This window comes from Meriones unguiculatus, chromosome 20, assembly GCF_030254825.1.
Source record: "Meriones unguiculatus strain TT.TT164.6M chromosome 20, Bangor_MerUng_6.1, whole genome shotgun sequence".
Lineage (NCBI taxonomy): Eukaryota > Metazoa > Chordata > Mammalia > Rodentia > Muridae > Meriones > Meriones unguiculatus.
The window spans coordinates 21,250,121-21,277,564 of NC_083367.1; the positions used below are offsets into that span (position 1 = coordinate 21,250,121).

General features: G+C 42.8%; 1 protein-coding gene across 3 annotated transcripts in view; it reads left to right on the plus strand.

Moving 5' to 3' along the window:
• Map3k5 (mitogen-activated protein kinase kinase kinase 5) overlaps positions 1–27,444 on the plus strand; it is a 189,191-nt gene that overhangs the window by 124,140 nt on the left and 37,607 nt on the right. For all 3 annotated transcript variants that reach the window (XM_060373479.1, XM_060373477.1, XM_060373478.1), the window contains 7 exons: positions 2,236–2,285; positions 4,677–4,772; positions 7,574–7,655; positions 16,769–16,902; positions 20,558–20,685; positions 21,082–21,218; positions 26,241–26,346. In XM_060373479.1, the coding sequence (XP_060229462.1) occupies positions 2,236–2,285; positions 4,677–4,772; positions 7,574–7,655; positions 16,769–16,902; positions 20,558–20,685; positions 21,082–21,218; positions 26,241–26,346 (733 nt within the window). The remainder of the gene's footprint in view (positions 1–2,235; positions 2,286–4,676; positions 4,773–7,573; positions 7,656–16,768; positions 16,903–20,557; positions 20,686–21,081; positions 21,219–26,240; positions 26,347–27,444) is intronic.

Here is a 27,444-nt window from a genome sequence, read left to right on the forward strand (position 1 = left end):
TTGGGTCTGTGTTTGCAAGGTGAGTGTTTTGGTGACTCAGTTATCCCCTCTGCTCTCCATTAGTCCTTTCTGCACTGTCCTCCCTCCCTGGATCTTATAATAATACAGTTTGCTGACATCCCATAAGGGGCACAAAACATGGGTTTTTGAGAAATTTGCATCCCACTTGAGAGGACATGTGCGCGATCCTGGCTGCACGGTTGCATGACTCTTAGGAACATGGATAGAAGTTGCAGCTTTTTGAGTTGCCTTTGCCAAGGGAAAAGTTCTGGTCCACCACAGAGCTGCAGAGCTCAGAGTCCGTTTCACTAGCCAAGCCAAGACCATAACCCCATAGTGGGTTAGAGCTTGCTTTTGCGGTTCTTTTAATATCATGCTATTAATTGTATGTCATGGCCAAATATTTGGGGCCTTTTTTATTTCTATTATATTTTCACCGAGGGTATATATAGTTAAGAAAATGAATAGGGTAGTTTTGTCCTCATGGGAGGCATCTAAAGAACCCCAGGCAGCCTTTGGCATGGGTGTTAGTTAGTGAGAGTGGTGATCTTTGTCATCGTTGTCCTCACAAGATGTAAGGCCTTTGGTTTTTGGATGAGCCTGAGACTTTTTCATTGCTTGGCGCAAGTTCAGAATCATCTGCTGGGTCTTTGCTATCACAGCCAGGGTTCTGTAGACAGATAAGGAAAGTCCAGTTAGTTGTCAGACTCCTGCATGGGGAAGAAACACCTGGGAGCTTTGTAAAGGAAGGCATTAAGTTCAGCATCTTGATTGACAGTTTAAAAGGGAAACTGAAACCTGTCGAGTCATTTGTATAGAACAGCCTAGCAAAGCTTAAACAAACAAACAAACAAACAAACAACTGCTGGGATATTCTGAATGATTACCCAACACTGGTGTTGATGACAGAGCACCTGGCAGCCTTCTTTAATCAGGGTAGTTAGGGGATGCTTTTGCTACGAGGAACAGTTGAAAGCCAGGTACAGGGTGTGGCCAACCCGCCTAACATGCAGGCCCCACAGCAGTGAGGTAGGCTTAGGTACAAGGACCCCAGTTTATTGCATTCTTGGTTGTCAGTTCAGGAGAGATTGTATAGGGAAAATAATCTAAGCGTAATTATTTGATAATAATTATGATACTTTTAGTCATAACTGAGAGATAAATGTTCCGTTTTTTTTAAAATATGGACTCTGTGAGTCACCCATCTATCACATAATAATCAAATTTTTATGTTCAAACAGTATTAGCAGATTAAGTTTTGCATAAAGTAGGTTAATGATCCCTTAGAGCTGTGATGGGAACTCTACGTGCATATACATTCTCTCTCTCTCTCTCTCTCTCTCTCTCTCTCTCTCTCTCTCACACACACACACACACACACGTTAATTTCTGAAAAAAAGAAACACATCATTTAGTTGAAAATTTTACTGGAAGTTAGTTCCGAGCTGGCTGTGGTAGTGTGCTTCCAGAAGCACAGCACTGAAGAAGCTGAGACAAAGATGGCCAGCTCATTTAAAAGGGGAAAGAAATAATTGTTTTTGAAACTTGACATAGACTTTATTCAAATTAATTGTTTTTCTTTCCTAGAAAATAAATACTGTAAAGTCTGGACAGATAGCTCGGTCAGTGAGGTGCTTCACGGAAGCATGAGAGCTGAGGCCCGTTCGCAGAACCAGTGTGAATAAAAGCCAGCTGTGGTAGTGTGCAGCTTGCCCCCAACCTAGGGAGGTGGGAACAGGCAAATCCTGGGGGCTCACGTGACAGCCCCAGGCCGATGGAGAAGTCATCAGGAACGTGCATCTTGACATATGTGCTTACAAACCCCACATGTGTACTCAAACATACAATACAGTCCGTGCAAATACATACATGGAAAATAATTGGCAATTATGAAAAATCACTGATCATTTTTTTTTTGGTCATTTTATTTTGTTGTGTTTTTTACTTAAAATTAAAGCCCAATAGTTACAACTAAAATTAAGGTTTAGCATTTAATGACAATAATTTTTCCAGGCCTTTTGAAGGCTGTTGTTTTGAAGTACAGGAATTATTAAGTAAACATCACCCCTGTGATCTCAATGAATTACAGCCTCAGTCAGCCAATTTACTCATGAAGAATGAGACATCAGGAAAAATGACTATGTTATTAAAAATAGTAAAACAAAAGTATTTTATGGTGTTATTTTCCATTGAGATGACTTAACATTTTTTCGTTGTTTCTTCTCCTGTGAGCAGAAAGGCATACATGAGTGGAACTTCAGTGCTTCCTCCATCCGGGGAGTGAGGTAAGTTTCCCGGGGACAGTTTGTGTGCTCAGAAGACAGTCCTCCGAAATATTCATAGCATGGGTCTGACTTTGAATCATCACTCAGTTCGAAAAGTATTTCAGGAACCCTTCTTCGATGCAAAGACCCGGCCTTCGGCCTCTCTGTTCCTCTTGTGAACAGCGTCTCAACACCCCGGCCCCTGGAACCCACAGCACGCTTGTCACTTCGGGGTAGATGTAACTGCGGCCTGGAATCAACCTGGGGCTAAAAGGGAGCCGCATGGAGATCCTCTCCCGCTGCCTGACCCTTTGGTTAAGGCTGTGAGATGGCTTTCTGTCCTTTAGGTTACCAGGAATTAGTAGTCCGTCCATCCAAGCTCTGCAGGATATCTACCAGGCATACCCTGGACCTAGTATTAATGATGGCATACAGATAGGAAGTTCATTCAGTTTTCCCCCAGGTCACTGTTGATGCAATTGCGCTTGTGAGGTCACAGTGACAAACTTGAGGTCAGTTTAAAACCTTGTCCTAATGCCAGTGGCTCAGAAAAATGCTGACTCCTGGGAGTTAGAAATGAGGTTATTGTTCAGAATCGGTTGTTAGCAGTTCGGTGTTTGAAACTTTCCTGTAAGCCTGTAAGCCTACACCAACTCATTCAGCTTGCAGACCAGTTGGGTTTACTACTCCGTTTCCCCCACATAATGGAAATGGGAGACAACAGACCTCTGCAGGCCGGTTGCGCAACATCCTGTTGCTTTTGCAATCACAGTAATTGGTTTGTTAGAGCATAAACCGGTAGAGCGGTGAGTCACAGGCAGTTTTGGTTTGCCTGGTGGAACTACCTGTTACCTCATGAGTGATCCGAATAGAAACAAGCGAGATTTAGAGGCTGAGTCATGCCTTTCCAATCAATACCTTCTCAAATAAAGCTTTGCACTCTTAACATTTAATTCCTAAACCACTCATTAGCAAGGTACTCTTTATTTCTTGCTGCCTTCTTCAGCAATCCGGCTAGGGCAGTAACTGCAGTTCACCTCATCAGATCTGTTTTACGATGAATTAGCTCTTGGTAATTAGGCCTGGCAGTCCTTCCTTACAATTCTGTGACTCATGAGTTGTATACAGAATGCCTCCACCTGGTCATGGCTGCTTTACATGTTAGGAAACTTGAATTCCGGTCTGTGACTTCAAAGACGGGCTGTTTCTCCTGGCTTCCTCCTCTATAAAGAAAGAGACAAACTAAGAAACAACCCAACTAGGTCAGCACTTTGCCTGCACCCCCTCAAAATGTGCCCAATTCAAGTAAGTGGCGTTTTTTTGAGCACCAGTTGTATGCCGTATTGGGTACTACTTTGGTAAAGACGTAAAGTGACAAAGAAAGGAAACATGAAGATTCTTTCTGTCTGGAGTAGAAATAGTATAGCTAGAGGGGAAAGGGTCTCGCCTGACCTTAGATGATGACTAGACTCTTCTTTAAAAGTTTAAAAATATAAAATCTGGGCGTGGTGACACATGCTTCGTAATCCTTCTATTCAGAAGGCCTGGGCAAGAGGATCAAGAGTTCGGGGTCAGTGTGGACTTTGTAGTGAGTTTGAGGCCTACCCTCAGACACATAGGAAGACTAAATGCTGCTGTGCATTCCAAACTGAAGAAATACGAGTTCGAAGGCGATTAAATACAGCCTGATGAGTTATATTCATGGACCAAATTGGGGACCTTTGCTTGTTTTATCAATGAAGTTTTGTTAGAACAATAGCCACTATCTGGTTTGTAACGAAGGCTTCCATGCTCCAGTAGCACAACTGAGTGGTTTTGGCCTGTAAAACCTAAAATATTTTACTGTCTGGCCCATTACAGAAAACACTGGCCAGCTCCTAGCATAAGCCACCACGACCTGACTTACCAACTCAAAACTGTTCATGTTGCTCTAAAGTACTTGATATGTCCAAATGAAGTGCTGGTCTACCTTGCTTCACCTCATTAAATCTCTACAGCCAGTCAGAGCCTTTACTGCCTGTATGACCTGTCGTTCTGGCTCTGGGAACATGTCCCGTAGGCCCAGAACCACCGAGGCTAGCCACCTAGTTGGTATGTGTGCCTTCCTCTCAGCAACAACCAGTATGATGCCAAACAGGACTCATTTACATGCCAGACCCAATGTGTGGCTTATGTGTATTTTCAACGCCATGGAGCAGCCCTGTTCTGCAAAAACTGAGTGGGAATAATAAGTGATTTTAGAATTATGGTATGGGGAATATCAGTCTTGAAAATGCTGTTCCTAACTTCTTGTTATAAATGACAATGGTGCCATAGTGGGGCTGGATAAAAAAAAGTGTTTGTTTTCCGTTAGAGATGTATGTAAGTATTGATATTTGTCTGAATAAAGGGGGGGTTGTTTGTTTGTTTCAGTATCTCCAAATTTGAAGAACGATGCTGTTTTCTTTACGTGCTTCACAATTCTGACGATTTCCAAATCTACTTCTGCACAGAACTTCACTGTAAAAAGTACGTATTTGTCATTAGGCGTGGAAAGGGCTGTTTTCACTTGATCACTGTTTTCAAGTAAAACAAAGCATGTGGGTTCAGTGAACAGTTAATGGCAAGGCGGTTATACAAACACTTTGTTTTGGATACTGATTTATAAGCGTGCGGTATTGGAGTTGGGGGTTCCGTTTAACAAATCAAGCCTTTGCTTAGGCCCAGTGGATTTTACACACAGAAAGCATTAGCCAGCTGGCTGATTGTTTAATACGCTGCCTCATTTTTAAAATACTTAGATTTTATAAATGAGTGGCACAATTTTCCATGATCAAATTCTTTAGCTGCTGTCTGCAGCTGTGAATCTTAACCCTGGGTCCTACCTATGCCTGGTGAGCATAAGTAAGCACCAGAGCCCCACGTCAGACTAAGTGTTCTGGATTCCCTGGTGGCCACATAGCCGGGGAGCCGATCCACAGCAGTAAAAGTGATATTTCCCAGAAATCTATGCACTTCACATGTGTTTGTATTTTTCTCCCCGGGCGTATTTCTCTTAGTTAAATATTTCCTATTCCCTTAGAACACAGTGATGGGCAATGAGGCAGAAGACAAGTGGGTGGCTGGCCACCTAGAAGGCAAAGTGGAGGTGAAAGCCAGTCTGGACTTAAATTTCATTGAGGATTATCCTCTTTTCAAATAATCTCCATAATAAACGACTGGTTTACTGATGCAGTAGAAAGCGATTTGCTTTTATCTTGAGGTTCCTCCCCAGCATTGTATCAATTTTAATCTTTAGTGAAATCCCATCTTAAGTTAAAAAAAATTAAACAAAAACTTTTGAGAGGTAACCACCTTAAAGCCTTCTAACCAATAAGGATAAAACTGGGGACGTGACCTGAGCACGTGTGAATCCGGATTGGTGCTCCTGACACACACAGTGGCCTGCAGTCCACTGTGTTACAGATCCTGTTAAGATGGTCACGCTGGAAAGCTCCCTGCTGGTGGCTGGTGAGCCTTCACTGCAGGTCTTAAAGGTTAAAGCCATGTCTGAAACTCCTTTTGCTTCCTTTTCCGTCTGGACTCACAGTTCACTATCATTCCAGTCAGTCGTGTGATTGGGTTTTGTTGTGTTTTCATTTTATTGACAGCCAAGAAATGTGCAGGGGGGAGAGAGGCTAAGAATTGGGGGAGGGGAGCCAGGCATGAGAGTGCATACCTTTAATCTCAGCACCCAGGAGGCAGAGGTAGTCAGATCTCTGGGTCTGAGACCAGCCTAGTCTGCAGAGTGAGTTCCAAGGCAATACAGTCAAGCCCTGTCTCTGAGGTTGGGGTCGGGGTTGGGAGTGGGGAGAAATTGGGGGAGGATGAAAAACATGATGAAAATCTATTGTATGGAAGAAATGTTTTCAATAATAAAAGAAAGGCACAAGTGAGCTTGGTAAATATTCTGCTAAACAGCCCTCGTTCATCGGCACCTTTTAGGTAGAGTTGGCCCTGGATGTTCAGTGATATTTGTTGAATGGGTGGGTACCTAAGTGGTTGGACAAATAACATGAGGCACAGAAATAGAGGTGCTGAGTTGCACAGGTAAACATCACCTTGATAACCTGCGCCGCCCACGCGGCTAGCCTTGCATAGAGATGCCTAGAAAGCTGGCAGCCCTTGCGTGCAGTGTCCTTCATGCTTTATATGGGACTCCATGGCCTCAGCTTTACACAGACAGCACAGGACAAATTTACTTCTCAGACACATTGCTTGGCTCGGAAACTGACCTCAGAAATAAAACTTAAAAAGCATTTTTAAAAAGTCATCAAATTAGAGGTGTCTGTCACAATGTATGCGTATGCGTAAGCCAGTCTGCCCTAGTTCAAACCAGTGTGTGAGATTGTACCTGTCAGATCTGCATGATTAACATTGAAATATTCGGGCAGAATATTTAGTAACTGAGAATACACTTATGGATACCAGACTTTCTGGAATATCCAGGAGACGGGTGTTTTGTTGCTCTGAGATAATAGTAGCAGCAACAAGACAACATTAATGTTTATGATTGCAGTATGCTGTGTGTGCGCTTTACAAGTGTGACTCTAAGTATCTTCCCAGCCTGTGAAATGGGTGTACCTCCTGCGTGACAATTATGCACCCAGAGACAGTGGAGAGTTTCTCCAAGGTCACATAGGCACCAGTAGTCTTGACCTAGTAGTCCACGTTCTCAACATTTCTGTGGCTTCGTCTAGCCTCGGAGACCTAGGTCCATGTTACATTTGCTATTATTTGCAGTCAGAAATCTCTAGAAAAATCCTGCCAGCCTGAAATGTGTTTTTGCATGCCTACCCCCACTCCCACCCTGGTAGCCCCCAACACACATACACTGATCCAGGTGGTTTATTTGCTTAAAGGCTCTTGGCTCTCAGTTGTTGCTCTCATGTCAACTTGGGGTATATTTACTTACAATGATGGGGCTTAGGATCTTCGGAGAAAAATCTGAAAGTGTGATACTCACTCACCTGAGATACCTCACTTCTTGTTGCTCCCCAGCCGGGTGGCCAACCAACATGCTGCTCTGTGCTGGGCTGTCAGTTAGATACAGTATTGTATTCACTAAGATTCACGGACCATTTGGTTCTTCACAAACTAGGCTCGTGTTCTGCGCCTGCCCAGTTACTGACCGATGAAAACGTTCTCCACACACCGGAGGGAGGCCTGGCTGAGGCAGGATGTTTGGTCGGTTTAGTGTCCACATGAGCTTTCCACCTAAGATACTGTCAGTTTGTGATGGGTTTATGCCTGCACACTTAAAATTACATGAATGCCAACTCTCGTTACAGGTTTTTTGAAATGGTGAACACCATCACGGAAGAAAAGGGGAGAGGAACAGAGGAGGGAGACTGTGAAGGCGACTCCCTGGAGGTAATGATTGTATCACACATGCCGTCCACAAGTGAGCAATTGAAAGCTGACTTCAAGAGAGGTGGGAAGGGGTGAGGCTCACACTGAGTGGCAGGTGAAGATGGAGGCACTCAGTCAGAGTCTAAATTTTCTCTTAATAAGAGGGGCTAGAAACGTTAACTTGAAACTGAAAAAAAAAAAACTATAATACCCACAATCAGTATGTATATTTTTCACATCGTTTGATAATTTCATCCCATTCACTAAACTAAAAAAAAATTTTTAACTGTTATTCAATAGATTAACAGTTGAAGGAAGATTTTAAACGTACTAACCAATCATTAATGCTATCACCTATAGTTAGAGTCTGTAATTATCTAATGATTATTATAAATTTTATATTGATAAGGAAGCCTATGCCTCTTAAACCTATAAGATGGTAGATATAATTTGGAAGAAATGAATTGCTCATTGTATTAGCTTGCTGGTCATAGGAGTAATAGGTAACAATACTTGTTTGTGTGCATTTTACATTCTGTACTTTAATACTTTTAGACCAAAGGATTTTGTAACTAGATCTGTTAGCTCCTGTTTCAGTTTTTTGACCCTTAGTGTCTGTCTTTTATTTGTGTTAAATTTAGTATCACTTGATACAAAGCAGTTGTCATGGTAAAAAAAAAAAATAATAATGAGAATGATCTCTAAAATAATGTTATAAAAGGGTTATACAGGGAAATCCATAAAATCTTTTGCAATGCCAAATGTTTCTGGATTTTCTTTGTATTTTAAAACGAGCAACATCTGTCTACCTTTGATCTCATTTTTTTTTCCTTTGAGGAACTAAATACATTTCAACAAAAACAAGTATGTAGTCAAGCTGAGGTAACCGTAGTTAGGCAAGGTTGATTTTATGATTGAACCACCAGGTTGGGGACCAGGGATTCATTTCAGTATATTACCACATAGCACGGGTTGAATTGCCTTAGATTTGTGATTCATCTGTCTTGCCTTGGTCTCTTGTGTGAAAGGGAAGTAGAAGACTTTGCAAAGAACTCTGTTTCGTAGTAGCATATGGGGTGCGTGTCTTGAGAGCCCTTCCTGACTAAGCAAGTCCACCAAAAGTGCCATGACCAATAAGGAAGGGGATGCTGATGCTTTTTCCTGGGCACATCTAGAGGGTCCTGTTAAGTCAGCCGGCCTCTCAAAAGCTGCTAGGTGCGTGTGCCGATGCTCTGACTCGTCAAAGCATCCCTCCTCCACTAAGCGTGGGAAAGCCAAACTTTCATGGTAGAAAACGTTTTCATACGCTTGTCCACCCTGTGCATCTCATCAGAATAATTAAAGCACAAAATGACATCTATGATATTCTCAATAGGTGTTACGGCTTGTCCACGAATTCAAGTATCGTTGGGGGAGGTTCTGTGGACTCTGCCATCATGCCTTGGCTGTTGCTAATGTCACTGTCATAGTTGCTCCACTTGCACAGCTCTCATGAACGGTTACGGTAATCCTCTGGACTGGAAGATGTTGAGGCCCACCTGGGCTCCTCCTCTCAGTGCCCTTTCATGGCCACAGCTATATCATTAAGCCTTAACTTACATTTTTGCATAGTGTATAATGTTCCAATATATACTTAATGGCATTTCTTAAATGTTTTCAGCATTTCCCTTTTAAGTTATTTTATTAGCATGCTGCTTGATTAAAATGAATTCCTCTACTTCCTGACCACAAACAGAAATCAAACTTCAGCCCTTGTGTAGTAAGCCAAAAATAAATTCCTTTTCTTCTTGACCTCTATCCTGTATAAGAAGAATTTGATTAGAGATCGTCTTTAAACAACAGTTGAGACTAGTGTGCACAACTATTTTGTCTTTACTGCAACTGGAATTCAAATTTGTTTCAATACACATACCAATCCATGAAGCCTTTGTGTAGCTTTGCCCAACTAAATGAAAATATTGGGAAAGATGGCTGACCAGAAGATGGTCCTTCGTGTTTTCACTCTTCACTTAGGATGTTGTCGACATTCAGCAGATATGTTAATGTGGTTCTGTAAGCTCTGAGTTCATAGCCAACCCTGGGTTTCCTGGCACTTGAAAAACGTCTTCGAAGCCAGAGTTACAGTCTTTCTGATGTTGTTATTGAGTGGTGGCATGGGTACAGCCTCCTCTACAGAGTCCTGTGAGATCCCTGAACAGGATGGAGCCCTGAGCTCCATCTAACCATCTAACTAGTGATTCTAACTTTACCAGCAATCAGCTTTCTCTTATTCTCCCACTTGTCTAAGATAATTCAAGATCTTAACTGTCTTTTCTCAGATTTCAGTTTTGAAATAATTTTCCTGATTCATACAAACTGTCCAGGGTTGTTCCAGACAGCACAGGATCATGCCTCAGAGTACCACAAGGCACAGACCCTGTGGTCTAGCAGCGCCAGGTCCTTCCTGTGTCCTCTGCTTCCCAGTGGCTTGACAAATGTTGTGGCTGTCACACTGGGTAGCCATATCTTTCTGTTTTGGGACCTCAGGTGCCATGTTTCTTTTTAAATCATTTTTAACCTGTCCTAATTCTCACTTTTCTCTGCTTATCATTTTTACCTGCTTTTTTTGTCCTGACTTGGCCTGCTGTATCGCCTGTCATTCTGCAGCGTGCCCTGGACTGTTTATAGCTAACACGGGACTCTCTCTCTCTCTCTCTCTCTCTCTCTCTCTCTCTCTCTCTCTCACGCACGCGCACACACACACACACACACACACACACACACACATACACACACGTGTGCTCGAAACTTGTACCTATTTAATGCATCAACGGACACAAGCCTGAGGCATCAGTACAGCGTGCTCTGTGAACTTGTCTCTGCATCGTTCCCAGTGAACATGAAGAAAAAGTTGGCCCCTTGAGGGTGGAGTGGGGACAAGCTCCATGAAAGAACACTTTCCTTTGACTCAGACGCCTACATGCTGGAGAAAGAACTGACCACTCCTCTTTCTGTTGACTTGCCTCACAAACACTAGGAAACAGATTTAGAATGATCAAGTGACAAACTGATTTGTTAAGATCCTATTTCTATCTTTGTACCTATCTGAAATGTGAGTGAATGTACAGTTGGGTTATATATATGTGTGTGTGTGTGTGTGTGTCAAGTATTTAGGTTCTGTACTTAGGGGGCTGCACATTAATGACAATAGGCAAGGTTATCAGGAGAAGACACAGACCTTAAGTGATAATCAATGGGAAGATGTAACATGCTCTGAAGTGATGTCCCAGCCAGCTAGAGTTATTGCTGATGTGCATCATAGTTAGAAGGCCGGTTAGGACTTCAAGGGAAAGAGCATAGCAACATAGTGAAAAACACTAAGACTTTTGACAAAGTTTTGTGCATGGAGTTTCCCATCTGCATTGGAATACTTCATCTCCCCCTGGGAGGAAGCCGTGACAGCTGTTTTTAAAGGAGGTCTTGCCACATCAACAAAAGCCCTCCCACCCCACACCCCACAATACACAACAAGCCCTGTGGCTGCTCTTTGCTTCGATATTTCCAGTTCAGGATAATCTCCCATCTACGTTGTCAGGACCAAGTGGATTCCACTAGTCCATTCAGAAAATATTGGTCACCCACTTTTCAGTCAACTCTAGGGATTCAGCAGAGACTGAAAGAGAAGTAGATCCCTGCTGTCATTGACCCAGTGTTCCAAGGAGAAACGGCAACACAGATAAATACATGGTATGATAGTGCTCAACGTTCATGGCAAACAAAGCAAGACTTGGAAGAGTTACGGGGTGTGAGGAGTGTGAAGTTTTGTACAGGGAGATAAGGAAGTTTCTTGGGGAATAAAAAGCTGCTTGGGTTGAAAGTATAGCTCGTGGGTGGAGCAGTTGCCTGGCATGTGGGAGGCCCGGGTTTCATCCCTTACGTGGTTACAGTTTAGTGTGGAGCTGAGAGAAGCAAGGTCTTTTATACCTGATACTTGTACCTGCTGCATTTGACATCCTGTTAATGCTGTTGATGGTTATTTATGTAGTTTCACATATTAAGGAGATAGTATAGACCTAATACTGAGAAAGCAGCTTGGGGTGATGGCTTACATGTGATTTTCCCAGAGGAAAGTGGACTTTGCTAGGTGGCCAGGACTGGGTGAATCACCAGCCTGTTGTTTGCCCTTGTCACGCCTCCGTGCCAGCTCTTTCCAGTCCCAGTTTAGATTGTTCTGGACAGACAACAAAAGAGAATGATTCCACATGAATTCCCATCACTGCTTTGAAATGCACCTGCTGTCTCCCTTGGCAACAAACTGACTTGTAACCTATTGCCATAGAAATAGAATACAGAATTCATAAGCAGTGTAATCACACTTTTAAAAGACTTCTTTCGCCACCCACTTTTTCTTCCCTTAGTTGTCACTTAACAGATTGCTTATGTGATCCCTGCTGTTTGTTTCAGGTGCCGTAGACTTACGTCCCTTTCCCTCAGGCAGGCTTCCCTGGTTAAGCACCTAGCAGAGAAGGGTTGTCTAATAGAGCTCTAGACACTCAGGGTGGGTGCTCTGTGTTGCCATCAAGCAGCTGACACCTCCTTGCCCGCTGGGTACTCAGCCCCCATTCTGTGCTCATTTCCTGGGGTCACAAAGCTAATTCATTCCCTGCCCTTGCAGAACAGCGAGCTTCCTATCACAGCTTCCTTTCAGAATTACCTTTTCAATTTATGTCTTTATTTTCATAGCAGAAAAATAAGCAATAAAGCATCAAAGCAATAAGTGCTATTGAGATGGTTTTATTTAAATCATACCGATTTTATCACAAGATCTTCTGGTTTTTATTTATGACTGCTTTTTTCTTCCCCAGTGGGAGTCAACTTCTATACCTAACACATAATTTAACAAAAATACTCCTTGGATGCTTAGATTCCTGAGGGGAACTAAAAGTCGATCAGCATATATTTTCTTTGGTAGGGTAAATCAGTCTCCCTGTGCCAAATATACTTTCAACCAAAACTAAAATGATACTGAACTCTTTTTTTTTTTAGACAGGATATCAAAGTCCAAGCTGGCCTCCAATTATAGTCAAGGCTGTTCTTGAAATTCTGAGCCTCCCGACTCTACCTCCCTACGTGACACTGACTCCAAATGATTTGTCACCTGCTTTTGAAAGTTCTTAGTATAGCCTAACTTAATTAAGCAAAAGTTACTGAGCACCTGCTGCTGGCCAAGTAATGCTGAGGACAAGACTGGGCTGGTGGGAAATGTGAGCAGGGGCTCAAAGTGTAGCTTCTTGGTAGAGTGCTTGCTGGCAGCACACCTTGGGGTCAGTCACTAGCAAAACAGTGATAATGGTGACCAAAGGAGAGCAGCAAAGCATCATGGGAACACATGAGGTCACCTTTCTTTCCCTCACTCCCTACATCGAATACAAGGTTGGAGTCTGCAAGGGCAAGGTTACCAGACATGCACTTGAAAAAATGAGTAGATGCTGACTGGGCACACACAGCACTCCTGGAGCATCTTTATGATGCTGGGGTTGAAAATGAAACTGTTACTCATTTTTAAGCTCTCTGTGATAGGGTTCCCTGTGACATGGTGTCTTACTTAATGTTCTGTTGCTGTGAAGACACACTGTAACCAAGGTAAATCTTATAAAAGAAAGCATTTAATTGGGGGCAGGCTTACAGTTCCGGAGGGTTAGTACATGATCACCATGGCGGAAGCAGACAGGCGTGGTGCTGGAGTAGTAACCAAGACTTACATCGTGATCTGCAGGCAGCAGGTAGAGAGAGACAGGGCCTAGTGTGGGCTTTTGAAACCTTAAAGCCTACCTCTATTAACACACCTCCCCCAGCAAGGCCTTACCTTCTAACCCATCCTAAACAGTTACTGGGGACTAAGCTTGCAAATGTACGAGCCACTGGGGGCCATTCTCATTCAAACCATCACACATGGTTAGGGGAAGAACACCAACTCTGGATTCTGAAGATCTGACTTTAAGCCACAACTCTGACATTTTCATTAAAAAGAGACTTCTGGTCATGGGTAGATTAATGGCAGGCGTATGTTTTTCTTACTGTGAAACAGGATTTTGGAGATCGAGTGAGGAAGGTGATTTTTTTTTTCTTTTAAGTATTGGATCTCAGTCTCGTGTGTAGGTTTGTTTCTTTGAGAGGGACGTTGGCAAAGTTTAGTTTCTTTGTTAGTGGCCTTTGTTGGTGGGATTCAGCCAGTGCAGCACAGCATTGCCAGATTCTAGACCACAGGAGTTAAGTGTAGAGACTTGGAATGCCTTGGGTGGTAGAGTTGAGCTAGTCTTACTTTACAAGATCCCTGTTTCATATTCTAAGTCAGGGCAGATCGCTAGATGCTCCCTGCTGCTTGTGGCGTGCCCCGCCCCCACCCTCAAGTCCCTCTTCTCAGATCCTCTACTTTAGAAAGGCTGCTTCACCTGTATCTTAGGCATTCTTTCCTAACATGGGAAGGTTCTGAAATGTAGCTCTAGTGGTTCACAGTGGACACTCAGCATTGTCATCAAAAGAACCGACACCTTCTTCCAAGAGTTTGGCCCATATGCTAAGAGACAGAGTCCTGTCCACTTCCACTCTAACAGAGTGATTTGTCCAAAAGATAGGACCCGAGTGCCTTTAAGGAGGACTTCAAAACCTATTGGAAACAACTTGGAGCTGAGGTCAGCATGGCCTGTTGGGTCCCCTGAATCTAACTACCATCCTTAGTTGGAGACTTGTCCTTTTTATCTTTGCTTTTATTTATTTATTCATTTGAGACAAGATCTCAAGATCTCAGGATGCCCTTTGAACCCTTTATGTTTCTGATGATGACCTTGGACTTCTGGGATTGGAGAAGTGCACCATCTTGCTTCCTTTTAACCTCTATTTTGTATGTATATGTCTTGGTTAGAGTTACTATTGCTGTGATGAAGCAATCAAAAGCAAGTTGAGAAGGAAAGGACTTATTTGAATTACACTTCCAAATTACTGTTCATCATCATAGGAAGTCAGAGCAGGAACTGAAACAGGGCTGGACCCTGGAGGCAGATGCCATGGAGGGGTGCTGCCTGCTGGATTGCTCTTCATGGCTTGCTCAGCCTGATTTCTTATAGAACCCGGGACCACCAGCCTAGGGATGGCTCCGCCCACCATGTGCTAGCCCCTCCCCCATCTGTAGCTAATTAAGAAAGTGCCATGCAGGCTTGCCTACAGCCCGATCTTATGGAGGCATTTTCTTCATTGAGGTTCCCTCCTCTCAGATGACATCAGCTTGCGTCAGATTGACATAAAACTAGCCAGCACAGTGTGTATGCCAAGAATACATGCAACTGCACATAAGTTTTCTCCTTCCACCACGTGGGACTAAGCTCAGGCCACGTAGGCTCCCACTGTAAGTACCCATGCTCACTGATCATCTCCCTGGCCTCATGCTTCCTTTTATAATCTCCACTGTCTTTGGTGTTTTATTTGGTATTTTTCCATTTTGCTGTATCGTGTTTGTGTGTGAATTTATTTCTGTCTCCTGTTTAGTACCCAGTTTCTAGAAAAGTTGCATTTGGTTCCAAATCTTTCTAGTCTGCTTTATTCTTTCTTATTTTAAAAATTTCTCAGCTTATTTCTTTATGTACATACTTTTCAGTTTCGGTGTCATTAGAGTCTCTACTTTAAATTTGTTTGTTAGAATTAACCAGATGTGGTGGTCCTTGCCTGCAGTCTATCCCTACAGGCAAGAAGTAGAGGGTGGAGAATTGTGAGCCCAAGGCTAATGAGCTACACAGCAAGACCCTATCTCAAAAAAAAAAAAAAAAAGGGTCAGATATGTGGATTTTTGTCTGTTTTTCTTTGTAAGTTTATCAGGTATGCTGTATGTATCTCAAGGCCATTTTAACAAACATAAAAATTCATGACCAAGTGACCCATCTGCATTTAATGTTTAATTTTTTGGCTTTTAAATGTAATGAAAATCATTTTGTTTTTTAAAGCATATAGCAGAGATCATTCCATGAGGCAAATCTGTTGCCAGATCTGCACTGCAGACAGCTGTCGATAGTGAGGGGCTTGTCCTTAGGTTCCCCCTTTCCTGCCTGCACCCTGCTTCAGTTCCTCCTCTTACCTGGCCTCATCATCAGAAGGTCTGAAGGCTGCAGTTCCTGTCCAGGGCTTGAGTCTTGCCTATCTGTGTGCTGTGTCTTTTGATGTACTGCCTCCAGGTCTGAGGTGGTCTCTATGAAGTGTTCTGTACCTCTTATTAACTTCGATCTAGTTTCTGTATTTGACCAATATGCCTGAGGCTCAGGATATAAATGTTTCCTCTATTTTTCATTTTTAAAAATCCCTAGGGCTTTTGAGTCTTCTGTCTATCCCAAGTTCACAGCCATTCCCCAGAGCGCTTTTTTCTTCTTTATAAACTGTCTTATTTTGATCCAGCAAACAAACAAAAACACCTCATCTTGTAAGACTGAAGGTAAAATCAAAGTAAAGCTCTCTTTTCCACCACCAGCTACTTGGTCCTCCACCTTTTCTCCTCCTCCTGCCCGTTTGGTGGTTTTGTTGTGGCAGTGCGTGAAGAGCTCCGGTAGCACCCAAGGCTGGTAATAGGAGGGAGGAGGTTAGCTGGAGGTGGTAGCAAATGACAGATGCAGTGCCAGGTAGACGGTGAGAATCGAGACCCGGTTGGGGAAAGATTGTGCGTGGCTTCCCGAAGAAGTACCCTCACACTCTGGACTACGAAGCTCCGTGCTCTTTGCCACATGGGTTATCAAACAAGAACGTGCTGCCTGCCTTGTCTTGCCAGTGTCTGTTACTTTATTCTTAAAGGAGTTGCTAATCTTTTAAGAATATTTTTGGAACTTTTCCTATTTTATTTATTAATTTTTAATTAGTATACAAAATAATGGCTTTCACTGTGATATTCCATCATCTAGATCATTATATTTTTTTATGGATAACCCCAGCCCTCCTCTTCCCACATACTGGTCCCTTTCCTCTTCACTAATGGCTCTTCCTTGTGCTTTTACGATATCTATATCATGTGGGGGCTATATAGCAATACCCTGCCTGAAGCAAACAATTTTAAAATGGTGTTTTAAATGACTCTTTCAACTAATGTTCCAATCTTCTGTCCCTCCCATCACCTCTTACAGTATGACTATGAATATGATGAAAATGGTGACAGAGTCGTATTGGGAAAAGGCACTTATGGGATAGTCTACGCAGGTCGGGACCTGAGCAACCAGGTCAGAATTGCTATTAAGGAAATCCCGGAGAGAGATAGCAGGTATGGTAACTGTTGGTATTAAAGCTCTGTTCTAAGGTGCTTGGGGTTATAACAGTATGATCGAAAATACTTGGTGATAGTCTGATTGTCGGAACTGTCTGGAAACTCCATCATGGAGTTTCCTAATTCCATTTCAGATTTGTTTGTTCACTTAGTGATTCGTACAAGACCTGCTGAGGAGGGAAAAAGACTCTAGGTGGGAAGGGAATGGCTTTCAGGGAGCAGAAAGGAGAATGGCTCTGTACGTGCTGGGCTTGGGTCTTGTTGGATCGAAGTGGTTCATAACAGGAGATGGAGAAGCACAGCCATGGTTTCCAGTCTGCAGACCACTGAACAAGTCGAGAAGCCAACAGCTCTTTTAGGCTCCATCGGGGAAGACAGGAGACTGCTCCCTGACCTAGAAAGATGGAGAGGCGAGCTCAATCACAAATCACTGTGGCTGGAACTTCATGGGAACCAGTGTGGGCTGGAAAACCTGAACTCTGGCCAGCAAAGTGCTCGAGGAGCAGTGCAGAGGAGTCTAGAGGGTTGCAAATCCCGGGGGACACACCCACTCACGGGCAACCCCTGAATGTGAGTGTTAGGCTGTAATGTTCTACCACACCTTCCTTAAAAATACAATGTGTTTGTGTCTGTTCATTAAAGCCTATTCTCAGCCTGTCCAGATGAGGGGAAAGAACATGGTAGAATCCAGCCCAGCACTGTAGCTCACTGAAGTGGGAGACTAAGAAACGTTTGTTAGTCCTAGCAGCCTCAGTCACTGAGGCACAAGGCTAGAGAACTCTCGCCCCTCCTGCCACCCCTGCCCTTACCGCAGCCCACCACTTTCTACAGGAAAGGCCTGTTTACTGTGATTCCCTCGGCCAGAATATCACATTTACCTTTCAAAAGATACCCAAGGCATGCTGAAAGGCAGAAGCGTGCCGGAGAACATTATCAAGTATCAAAACCAGAACCAGATTTGGCAAGTTGCAGTTAGCAGACTGGGGATTTAAGATGCTGACTCTTCTGAGTGAAATAGACAGCGTGCAGGGACAGATGTGACAGACACTCCGAGGTAGGGATCCCGGGACAGAAGGAAAGAACCGTAGGAGGTCGGGAGCCCTGTCCCAGCAAAGGTACCGGAGCTGCTTCCAAAGACTGCGTGGGTGTAGCCAAGGACACGCTACAAAAAAGAAGTGGGGACAGAATATGTAAGAACCGTGCAACAGCTACAAACCAGACAATAGTGAATGGGTCACCACAGGGAAAAGAAGAGAGGGACAGAAAGAATATTTGAAGAAACGATTCCATCTATACATAATAGGCCAACTAGCCTGAACCATATATTGAGACCACCTTCTCAAAAACAAAAATAGTGAAAAATACTAGCCTAGGTGACTAACGGCAGATAATTGAGCCTGAAGAAACTTACAGATTAGTAGTTTTTTCCAGGCTAAGTGTATGCGGTGTCTCTGATGCCATCATTTCTTATATTTTTATAGCTAGTAAAAAAAATATGTAATTTTCCTAATGTAGCCCAATTGATTGACCTGAAAAGCTATTACTTCATCCTCATTTATATCTTGGCACTTACATTAGTGAAAATTGCTGATCGCTTAGAACGTTTTCTATGTTGGAGAGGAGTGTTTACCCCTAGCTCAGCTGGACTCTTGATTAGTATTGTAAGCTTTGAACTAGCCTTGGTTTAAATAGGGTTTGGATGCTTGCAGCTCTCTTAATCTTAAATGTAGGCACTTATCCTCATTTTCAATAGAGGATCAGGAGGCAGGGTGCCCTTGATTCCTGATAAAGTGAGTTAGTTGCTTATATCAGGGTGTTGATCTTAATCCTCTTAAGTCTAGAGAGTGGACACATCTTGTGCCACTAACACATATCAAGAGCAGTGAACAGCCTCTAAGTGTCTCCCATCCCTCCAGAAGGAACTTTGTCTTCGCAGCCGAGAGTTGTTCATTACCTAAGAATTGGTACTACTGTATATTGGTAGTTCTTGTGTTAACTCATTCTGTATCAGATAGCTCTTGCTGTCTCTAGCTGATACACTGTAAAGGGAATGCTTTGATTCCTATAGCAGTTTAAAGGGGGAAATAAAAGAGTAATATGTCTGAGACATAGGGGATTTTCCTTTTTTTTTTTTCTTCATTTTATCTTTCTCAATGCTTTCTTTTATTTGAATTCTAAGCTACAGTCTGAGCCACTCTTAAATTTCCAGGGAACTGAACCCTGAACTCTCAGATTCAGGCTCAGGAGCTTTATCAATGGAGCTATCCAAGCTTCCCTTCCTCTTTTTTTTTTTTTTTTGTCAGCCTTCTGAGGAGTATTATACAGATAGTAAGAGTTTATCTCAATTAAGTGAATTTAGAGCTTCATAAAGTAAGTGCCTGAGCTAGAAGTCACCCTGTACTGCCTCATGAAACCCCTATTATTAAACACTGAATTTCACTGTTTATCATTGCCCTTCTAAAAAGCTCCAGTCTGTTTAGTTGGATTTGTCATTGGAAGATCTGAACATTCCTGAAGCAAGAGTGAGGATCACATTAGCATTTAATATGCCTTAGTATATTAGAGTGTCTGTTGAGAGAGGGCAGAGAGAGAGAGACTACAAAAAAGGAGCCCACCCAGTCTAGGCCACCAGAATAAGTGAGTCCCCTCTGCTCTGACACATGCAAGAGTAATAACCTGAGGCCAGCCAGTTGCTTTTCAGCACCATGCTGTTTTCTCATTCCTGCTTAAACCACATCAAACCAGGGCTGTTCTGCCATGGCCAGTGAAGCTCTTATTTGGACCAGATGCTGTCACAAATTCCAATGAAAGCCAGTTAAATCGTTAAAAGTTGATTTGTTGGCATTTTATTATTCAGCAAGCTATGTAATATGTAAATAAGTATTCACTGATCTTAGGACTCTTCAGAGTCTATAAGCTTTACAGTACTTCATAGACGATCAGAAGTGCGGTGCTGTTTCAGAAATACAGAACGCTTTCATGATTTGACACAGTAGCGTGCATTAAGCACATGGTTTTGAACTCTGGTGGAGGACAGTGTGGAGGTTTGTTTAGGATCAGGCAGAAGTCATGATAAACGACTGGCTTTGTGGATACAGAAGGTGAGGGGTTTGGGAGAGTGGGCTGGGAGAGACTGGGATATGAATGGCTTTGTGGTTTACTGAAGAGTTGGTGAACCTATGGGAAGGTGTGGATGAACATTAAAGATGTTGGGGATTTTGGTTCCCTGAACAAGAGCCTCGTGGAGGAGTCGTTACCCTGATGGAGCCGGTGGTACAGGATGCAGTGCTAACACAAACAGTAGGCTGTGCGGGCAGCATCTGATCTCCCAGGCCCTGTCTTAAGTCTGCCACTGCCTTTGTGATGTTGGGTCATCATTCTCTCTGCGAATCACTTCTCTCGTCTGTAAAATGGGTGTGCTAACAGTACATTTAGTTAAAAGAAATGAGTGAATATATGCAGGGAGCCTTGAACAGTGGCTAACACCTTTCCCCTGCTGGGCTGCAGCTGAAATGTCACAGAAGTTAGGAGAAATAAAGGCCTTAGATGGTCACTGATTTTTATCTGTGGGCTCAACTTAGCTGGCATTTTTAGTGTGCATTGCTTAAATTAATACTCTAACGTGCCTACTGACACTTACCCTGTCTTCCAGATACTCTCAGCCCCTGCATGAAGAAATTGCTTTGCACAAGCATCTGAAACACAAAAACATTGTCCAGTATCTGGGCTCTTTCAGTGAGAATGGCTTCATCAAAATCTTCATGGAGCAAGTCCCAGGAGGTAAGAGGAGCCTTTCTTAGTTTCAAAAATGAAAGTTTCTAAGGCCTGGAAGAAGAGAGAAATTGAATGGAATTTATTAGAGTACAGGTCTTAATTTCTCAATGAAAAGTCAAATAGATGACATTACCTTGATGCTTATTAGCAGATGGTAAAGATATTTTGAAACCATTTCAGCGTCAGTGATCATGCCTTGGGTTAAAGCAACTGAGCATCCTATTCCTTAGACTTTGTTGATTATGACTGTCTTCAGAATAGGGACTTTCATATTTGTGTTTGAGCCCAGATAACGAGCCTACTGTGAAGAGCCTTGCATCCTGGCTTAACTTCGTGTCACATTAATATGCTTTTAAGACCTTACTCATTTAAGTTTTACCCACCACTTCTCTTATTTTACAGGAAGCCTTTCTGCTCTCCTTCGTTCAAAATGGGGCCCATTAAAAGACAATGAGCAAACAATTGGCTTTTATACAAAGCAGATATTAGAAGGATTAAAATACCTTCATGACAATCAGATAGTTCACCGGGATATAAAGGTAGGGTGCACCGTGATTCATCTTTCCTGTGTAGTTATTTTATCAGGAAATGTCAGGCTGTATTCTGAGCGTTAATTGTGAATGAGGGATGAGGAACTGTGAGCAGTAACACAACCATCAGTTCCTGTCCACTCTACACAGTTGCGCTCATGCCGTAGTCTCCCACGTGGAATAGCCTCCTTACCTGCTGAAGCCAGTAGACTTTGCTGCCAGTCAGGTGCTTTCCAGGAGCACTGTGGGGGATATGCAGAACTCCCAGGCTAAGCAGAACATGGCCTCTTCCTGAGGAGCTGCCAGGCCTATTAATCCTCACACAGTTTCTAAAATGAGAACATTATCTTCTCGAAAAGGAAAATTCAAAACTCATAAAATTTGGTTTTTTGAAATTGTAATATTATTACATCATTTCCCCCTATTTTCCCTTCTCTCTCTCTCTCTCTAACCCTTTTTTAACGTACCATCTCTTGCTCTCTGTCACACTCATGGCCTCAGTTTCTTTTAATTGTTGAGAGAGACAGGGATGGATGGATGGATGGATGGATGGATGGATGGATGGATGGATGGATGGATGGAGATATATTTCTAAGTATGTAAATACAGTCTGCTCAGTATGTATAATGTTACTTGATCTCAGAGCTGACCTCTTGGTATTGGATAAACAAATTGGGGTTCTTCCCTAGGGAAGGCTTCTTTTTCTCCTGCTCTTAGCATTTCTTAGTTGCCGGTAGTTCTTTTTCTTTGTCAAGAGTTGATGCTCCCTGGGATCCCCCTTCCATGTTGGCATGTCTGCTGGTGTCGTCCTTGTCCAGGTCTTGTTTAGGCAGCCATGTTGATGAGACTTCCTGAGTGCAGCTTCTCTGACATCTCTAGGAGAGGAAGCCTCACAGAAAACTTTCTGCTACTCTGGATATTACAGTCTAGAAGAGACCCCTCTTCTGCTATGACCCTTGAACCTTTGGTGACGGAATTGTGTTGTAGATGTGTCCTCGGGCCTGTGTGCCACACTTTCACTTGTTCTCTGCATTTTGATTACTTGTAGTTGTCTATGATGGTCTCTGTCTGTTTCAAGGAGAAGTTGCTTTGAAGAGAAATGAGAACTACACTTTCCTGTGGTTATAAGGATAAATGTTTAGAGTGGAGTTAGGAGTTATGATGGTTTAGTAAAGTGATGGATATAGGTTTTCATCCAAGGTCCATGATGTCACTAGTCCCTTGCACTGGCCAGCTTCCCAATACTAGGCATGATTTCCCTCTTGTTGAGTGGGCCTTAAGGCCAGTTAGAGAGCTGTTGCTTACCGGTAAATAAGCATGCCACTGTGCACTCTTAGGAATACCGTGCCGTAGTGGTTTTGGTTCATAGGCATCATAGCTGGGAAACTGTTGTTTACTTCCTTTCCTTGGAAACTAGCATGGCATCTTCTGGCATAGTGAAAGCTCGTCCTCATGGAGGAGGCTCTACAGTCAGAACCTGCTTGCTTCCATTATGTTTGCATCCAAAGTATATGGTATGTTCAGCAGTAGAGACTGACCTGGGATGCAGCCCAGCAGCGGCAATAGCTATGTATTTGGAGTCTCTTAAGCAACCCTGAACCACCACTTAAAAGGGCGCTTTTCATGCCTGATGGCTGGGGTTTTGTTAGCTAGTACATGGCTTTTGGGAGAGCATTATCAGTCCAGATGGGAAATTTCATATATATATATGCGTATATATATATATGTATATGTATATATATATGTGTGTGTGTGTGTAAGAATATATATATGTAAGAATAAATATATACATACATATATATATATAAATACGTAAGGCTTAAATGTCTTATATGTAATTTTGGTAGCTAGATAATAATGTAACTCCTTATGACTTTTCCAGATATCCTTGCTGTCATTTTTTTTTCTTTATTAATTACACTTTACTCACTTTGTATCCCCCTGTGGTTCCCTCCATCCTCCCGTCCCAATCCCTCCCTTCCTCCACCCTCTGCATGTATGCCCCTCCCCAAGTCCACTGATAGGGGAAGATTTCTTTTCCTTCCTTCTGATCCTAGTCAATTAGGTCTCATCAGGAGTGGCTGAACTGTCTTCTTCTGTGGCCTGGTAATGCTGCTTCCCCCTCAGGGGGAGGTAATTAAAGAGCAGGCCTATCAGTTCATGTCAGAGACATGTCCCTGTTCCTATTACAATGGAACCCACTTGGATACTGAACTGCCATGGGCTACATCTGTGCAGGGGTCTTAGGTTATCTCCGTGCATGGTCCTTGGTTGGAATAGCAGTCTCAGGAAAGACCCCTGTGCTCAGATTTTTTGGTTCTGTTGCTCTCCTTGTGGAGTTCCTGTCCTCTCCAGATCTTACTGTTTTCCACTTCTTTCCTAAGATTCCCTGCACTCTGCCCAAAGGTTGCCTGTAAGTCTCAGTATCTACATTGATAGTCTGCAGGGCAGAGCTTTTCAGAGGTCCTCTGTGTCAGGCTCCTGACTTGTTCCCTCTTTTCTCCTTCTTCTGATGTCCATCCTCTTTGCCTTTCTGGATAGGAATTGAGCATTTTAGCAAGAGTCCTCCCTCTTGAATAGTTTCTTTAGGTATACAGATTTTAGTAGGTTTATCCTATATTATATGTCTATATGAGTGAGTATATACTGTGTGCATCCCTCTGCTTCTGGGATAGCTTACTCAGGATGATCTTTTCCAGATCCTAACATTTACCTGCAAATTTCATGATTTCCTTGTTTTTTATTGCTGAGTAATATTCCATTGTGTAGATATACCACAATTTGTGCATCCATTCCTCCACTGAGCGGCATCTAGGCTGTTTCCAGCTTCTGGCTATTACAAATAAGGCTGCTACAAACATGGTTGAGCAAATGTCCTTATTGTGTACTTGAGAATCTTTTGGATATATGCCTAGGAGTGGTATAGCTGGATCTTGAGGAAGCACTATTCCTAGTTGTCTGAGAAAGCGCCAGATTCCTTGCTGTTATTTTACCTTCTTCTCTGCTCCTTGATCAATGTCCCTCTACCTCTAATTACCAAGACAGCCAGGGATACACAGAGAAACTGTGTCTCACAAAAACAAAAGTGTCCCGTTTTTTCCATTTTCCCCTTCAAGTCACTTGTACCCAGATATTTCTCCCCATAGTTCCTTTCAACCCTCCATGGTTCCCTTTTGCTTTCCTGGTTTTTGTGGTTTCTCCGGGTTATATACTGATATCTGAAGACTTGAAGCAAGGGACCACAGATAAGACAGAACATGGGACATTTATCTTCCTGAGTCTGGGTTACCTCACTCGGTGTCATCTTTTCTAATTCCATCCACTTACCCGCCAAGTTCATGATTTCATTTTTTTTCTTTATAGCCAAATAGTATTCCATAGTATATGTACCACATTTTTATTATCTACATGTCGCTTGAAGGACATATAGGTAGTTTCGTTTGCTAGCCATTATGAAGACACCAGCAGTGATCATGGCTGAGAGTATCTAGGGAATAAGGTGTCAGGTCCTTTGGGCGTGTGCCTAGGCGTGATGTAGCTGGGTCATGTGGTAGATTTTTAGCTTCTTGAGAACTCTCCATACAGTTTTCTATAGTGGCCACACCAGTTTGTAATCCTACCACACAGTGAATGAGGGCTGCCCACGCACTTTGAACATTTGTCGTTGGCTGTTCTGTTGATTTTTGCCATTCTGACTGGGGTAAGAAAGTTACTTCAATTTGCATTTCCCTAATCGCTAGGGACAAAGAACATTCTTTTGATAAATTAGTCGTTTTGATAAATTAGTCGTTTTTATTTCTTCCCTTTGGAGAACTCTGTTCAGATCCCAACCCCATTTATGAATTGGCCCTTTTTTTTGACTCTTTGATTTTTGAGTTCTTAATATATTCTGCATATTAATCCTCTGTCATGTGTATAGCTGGCAATGATTCTTTCCTATTCTATGGGCTTCCTCTTCATTTGATTGTTTCTTTAGCCATACAGAAGCTTTTCAGTTTATGAGGGCCCAGTTGTTGATTCCTGGGCCAATGAAGTCTGTTCAGAAAAGTCTGTTCCTATCTATACCTGTAGGATACTGCCTGTTTTCAACTAGCAAAAACTAAGGAATTTTTGATAGAACCTGGCTTACTTAAAGTATGTTCCTCTTGTAAACAAACAAATACAAAGCAAGAAAGTGAATACAAAGTAAGAAAGTACAATCAAGAGATAAAATATGAAGGGCATTTCATTATTTAGAGGAAGCAAGGAGAGTTTTGTTTTGCCTTGAGGTGTACCTCCTGAACAAAGAGCAGACTATTTGGGGAGCCTTCTATACATACTCGTATTGATATCAGAAGGTACATGTGCCTGAGCATGTGTGATTTAAGATGCCCATTCTAACCATGTTCAGTTTAAGGGCAGAGATATCATGTTCAAAAAGGGTAAATGGTAATACATCCATAAATACATAATACATAAATACATAATACCTCAGGACTAAGAACTTAGAATGGTAATGAGCAAAGATTACTGTGGGAGACCTAGAAGAAAGGGAGTGACTGTGTTAGCCGGAACAAAAAGGACAGCTTTGAAGAGCTTTTAAATGGGCAGCAGTATTCTGTGTGTGCTGTAGATGTTTGTCTCTGCTTCACCTGCTTGCTTGGTGGCTTATAGTCCTAAGTAATCCAGGGAGAGTGAGAAACAACACAGAGAAGAAAAGAAAGTAACTGGGAAGTTAAGGAAGTCATTTATAAAGCTGCTGTACAAAGGTGAGCCAGGCTAAGTATAAACTGTGGTGAGCTCTCCCTCAGGGCCATGTTTGACCTTGTGACCTGAACAGATTATAAACAACTGATAACATATAAATTGTAAAAAAATGATATCAAGAACTCTATATTGAAAAGAATTCTCTACTGAGATAAACTATTAGTGAAGAACGCAGTATGAATGCCATTGTTTGTTCTAAGGGCATTTTTTTTTAATTAGGCTTAAGTCAACCACAAACAACATCAGTAAAAAGATAACATTTTGATTGGACTATTCTTTCCCTAGGGTGACAATGTATTGATTAATACCTACAGTGGTGTTCTCAAGATCTCTGACTTCGGGACATCAAAGAGGCTTGCTGGCATAAATCCTTGTACCGAAACTTTTACAGGCAAGTTTTTACGTTGATGATACAGATCTTGGATAATTAAAAACGAGAGTGCTGAGCCTGAGCATAAGGTGAGAGATAAGCTAGGTCAGTGCTCTCACGAACACGAGTGCTGGGATTGCCTGATGCTGACGTGCCCTTCTGTCTGCTCGGATTTCTGAGAGTCGCTCCGTCCGCTTCCGTATACCACCAAAGATTACTTTTCACTCTCAATTTGTTGTTTCCTGTCCCTTTTTCTCCTGACTGCCTTACAGCCGCTCTGACACCCACGAGACTACTTTTTACAGACATTCCCTAGCCCGGCCTCTTTGATTCTTACTCATACCCAAGTCATCTCCTATCTGGGCTCCAGATGCCCTGTCTCTGAGTCTGTTTTCTCCCAGGAATCAGTTCCCCTAGTACACAAAATAAATAACCCTAAGATTTCAGTTCAGAAAAGAGGAAGTGACTCAGTCACTCAGAAGAGAAGGGGCTGAGAAATTAGGCAGTGTCGTGACTGGGCTGCCTCAGAGGCAGGGCCCTGGGAGGGCGGGCAGAGACAGCAGTTTCCAAAAAGTTGAAGGCAGCCGAGAGGAAGATGAAGCTGAACAGGTGGATGGCTGCTTAGCAGATCCTGGGCCTGCAAACTTGTCTGTGCTCCCTGTTCTTATGCTAACTCTCCAGGATCATTAGAGACGGGATGGGGGGGCTGGGGCCAGAAATTGAGAGATTGATTAAAAAACAAATATAAGATGTCAGTGACTAATCTCTGATTTAATATAAAGCAAAGTGGCCAGAGGCCCCCACTTCCGAACCCCCTGTGGTAGGTAGAAGTGCCTCTGTTTGCAGAGGGGGACGATGGTGGAGGGGGAAGGGAGGGCTCTCCGGTGGTCATGGTGGGTTATGATGGAGCTTGGCGTGTCAGCTCACTCTCTGCTCTTGTCATTGGCCTTCAGACCTCAGCCCAGCTTGCTCTGTATCCGTGCTGGTAGTCTAAGAGGCAGGAAAGAGGAGGGGAGGGATTCTGTGTGTCATTCTGATCCTCCAGCCAGCACCCCTTTCCACACCCCACCCAGTGTATTTAGGACTACCCATATTAAAATGTATTTTTAAAATAAATTC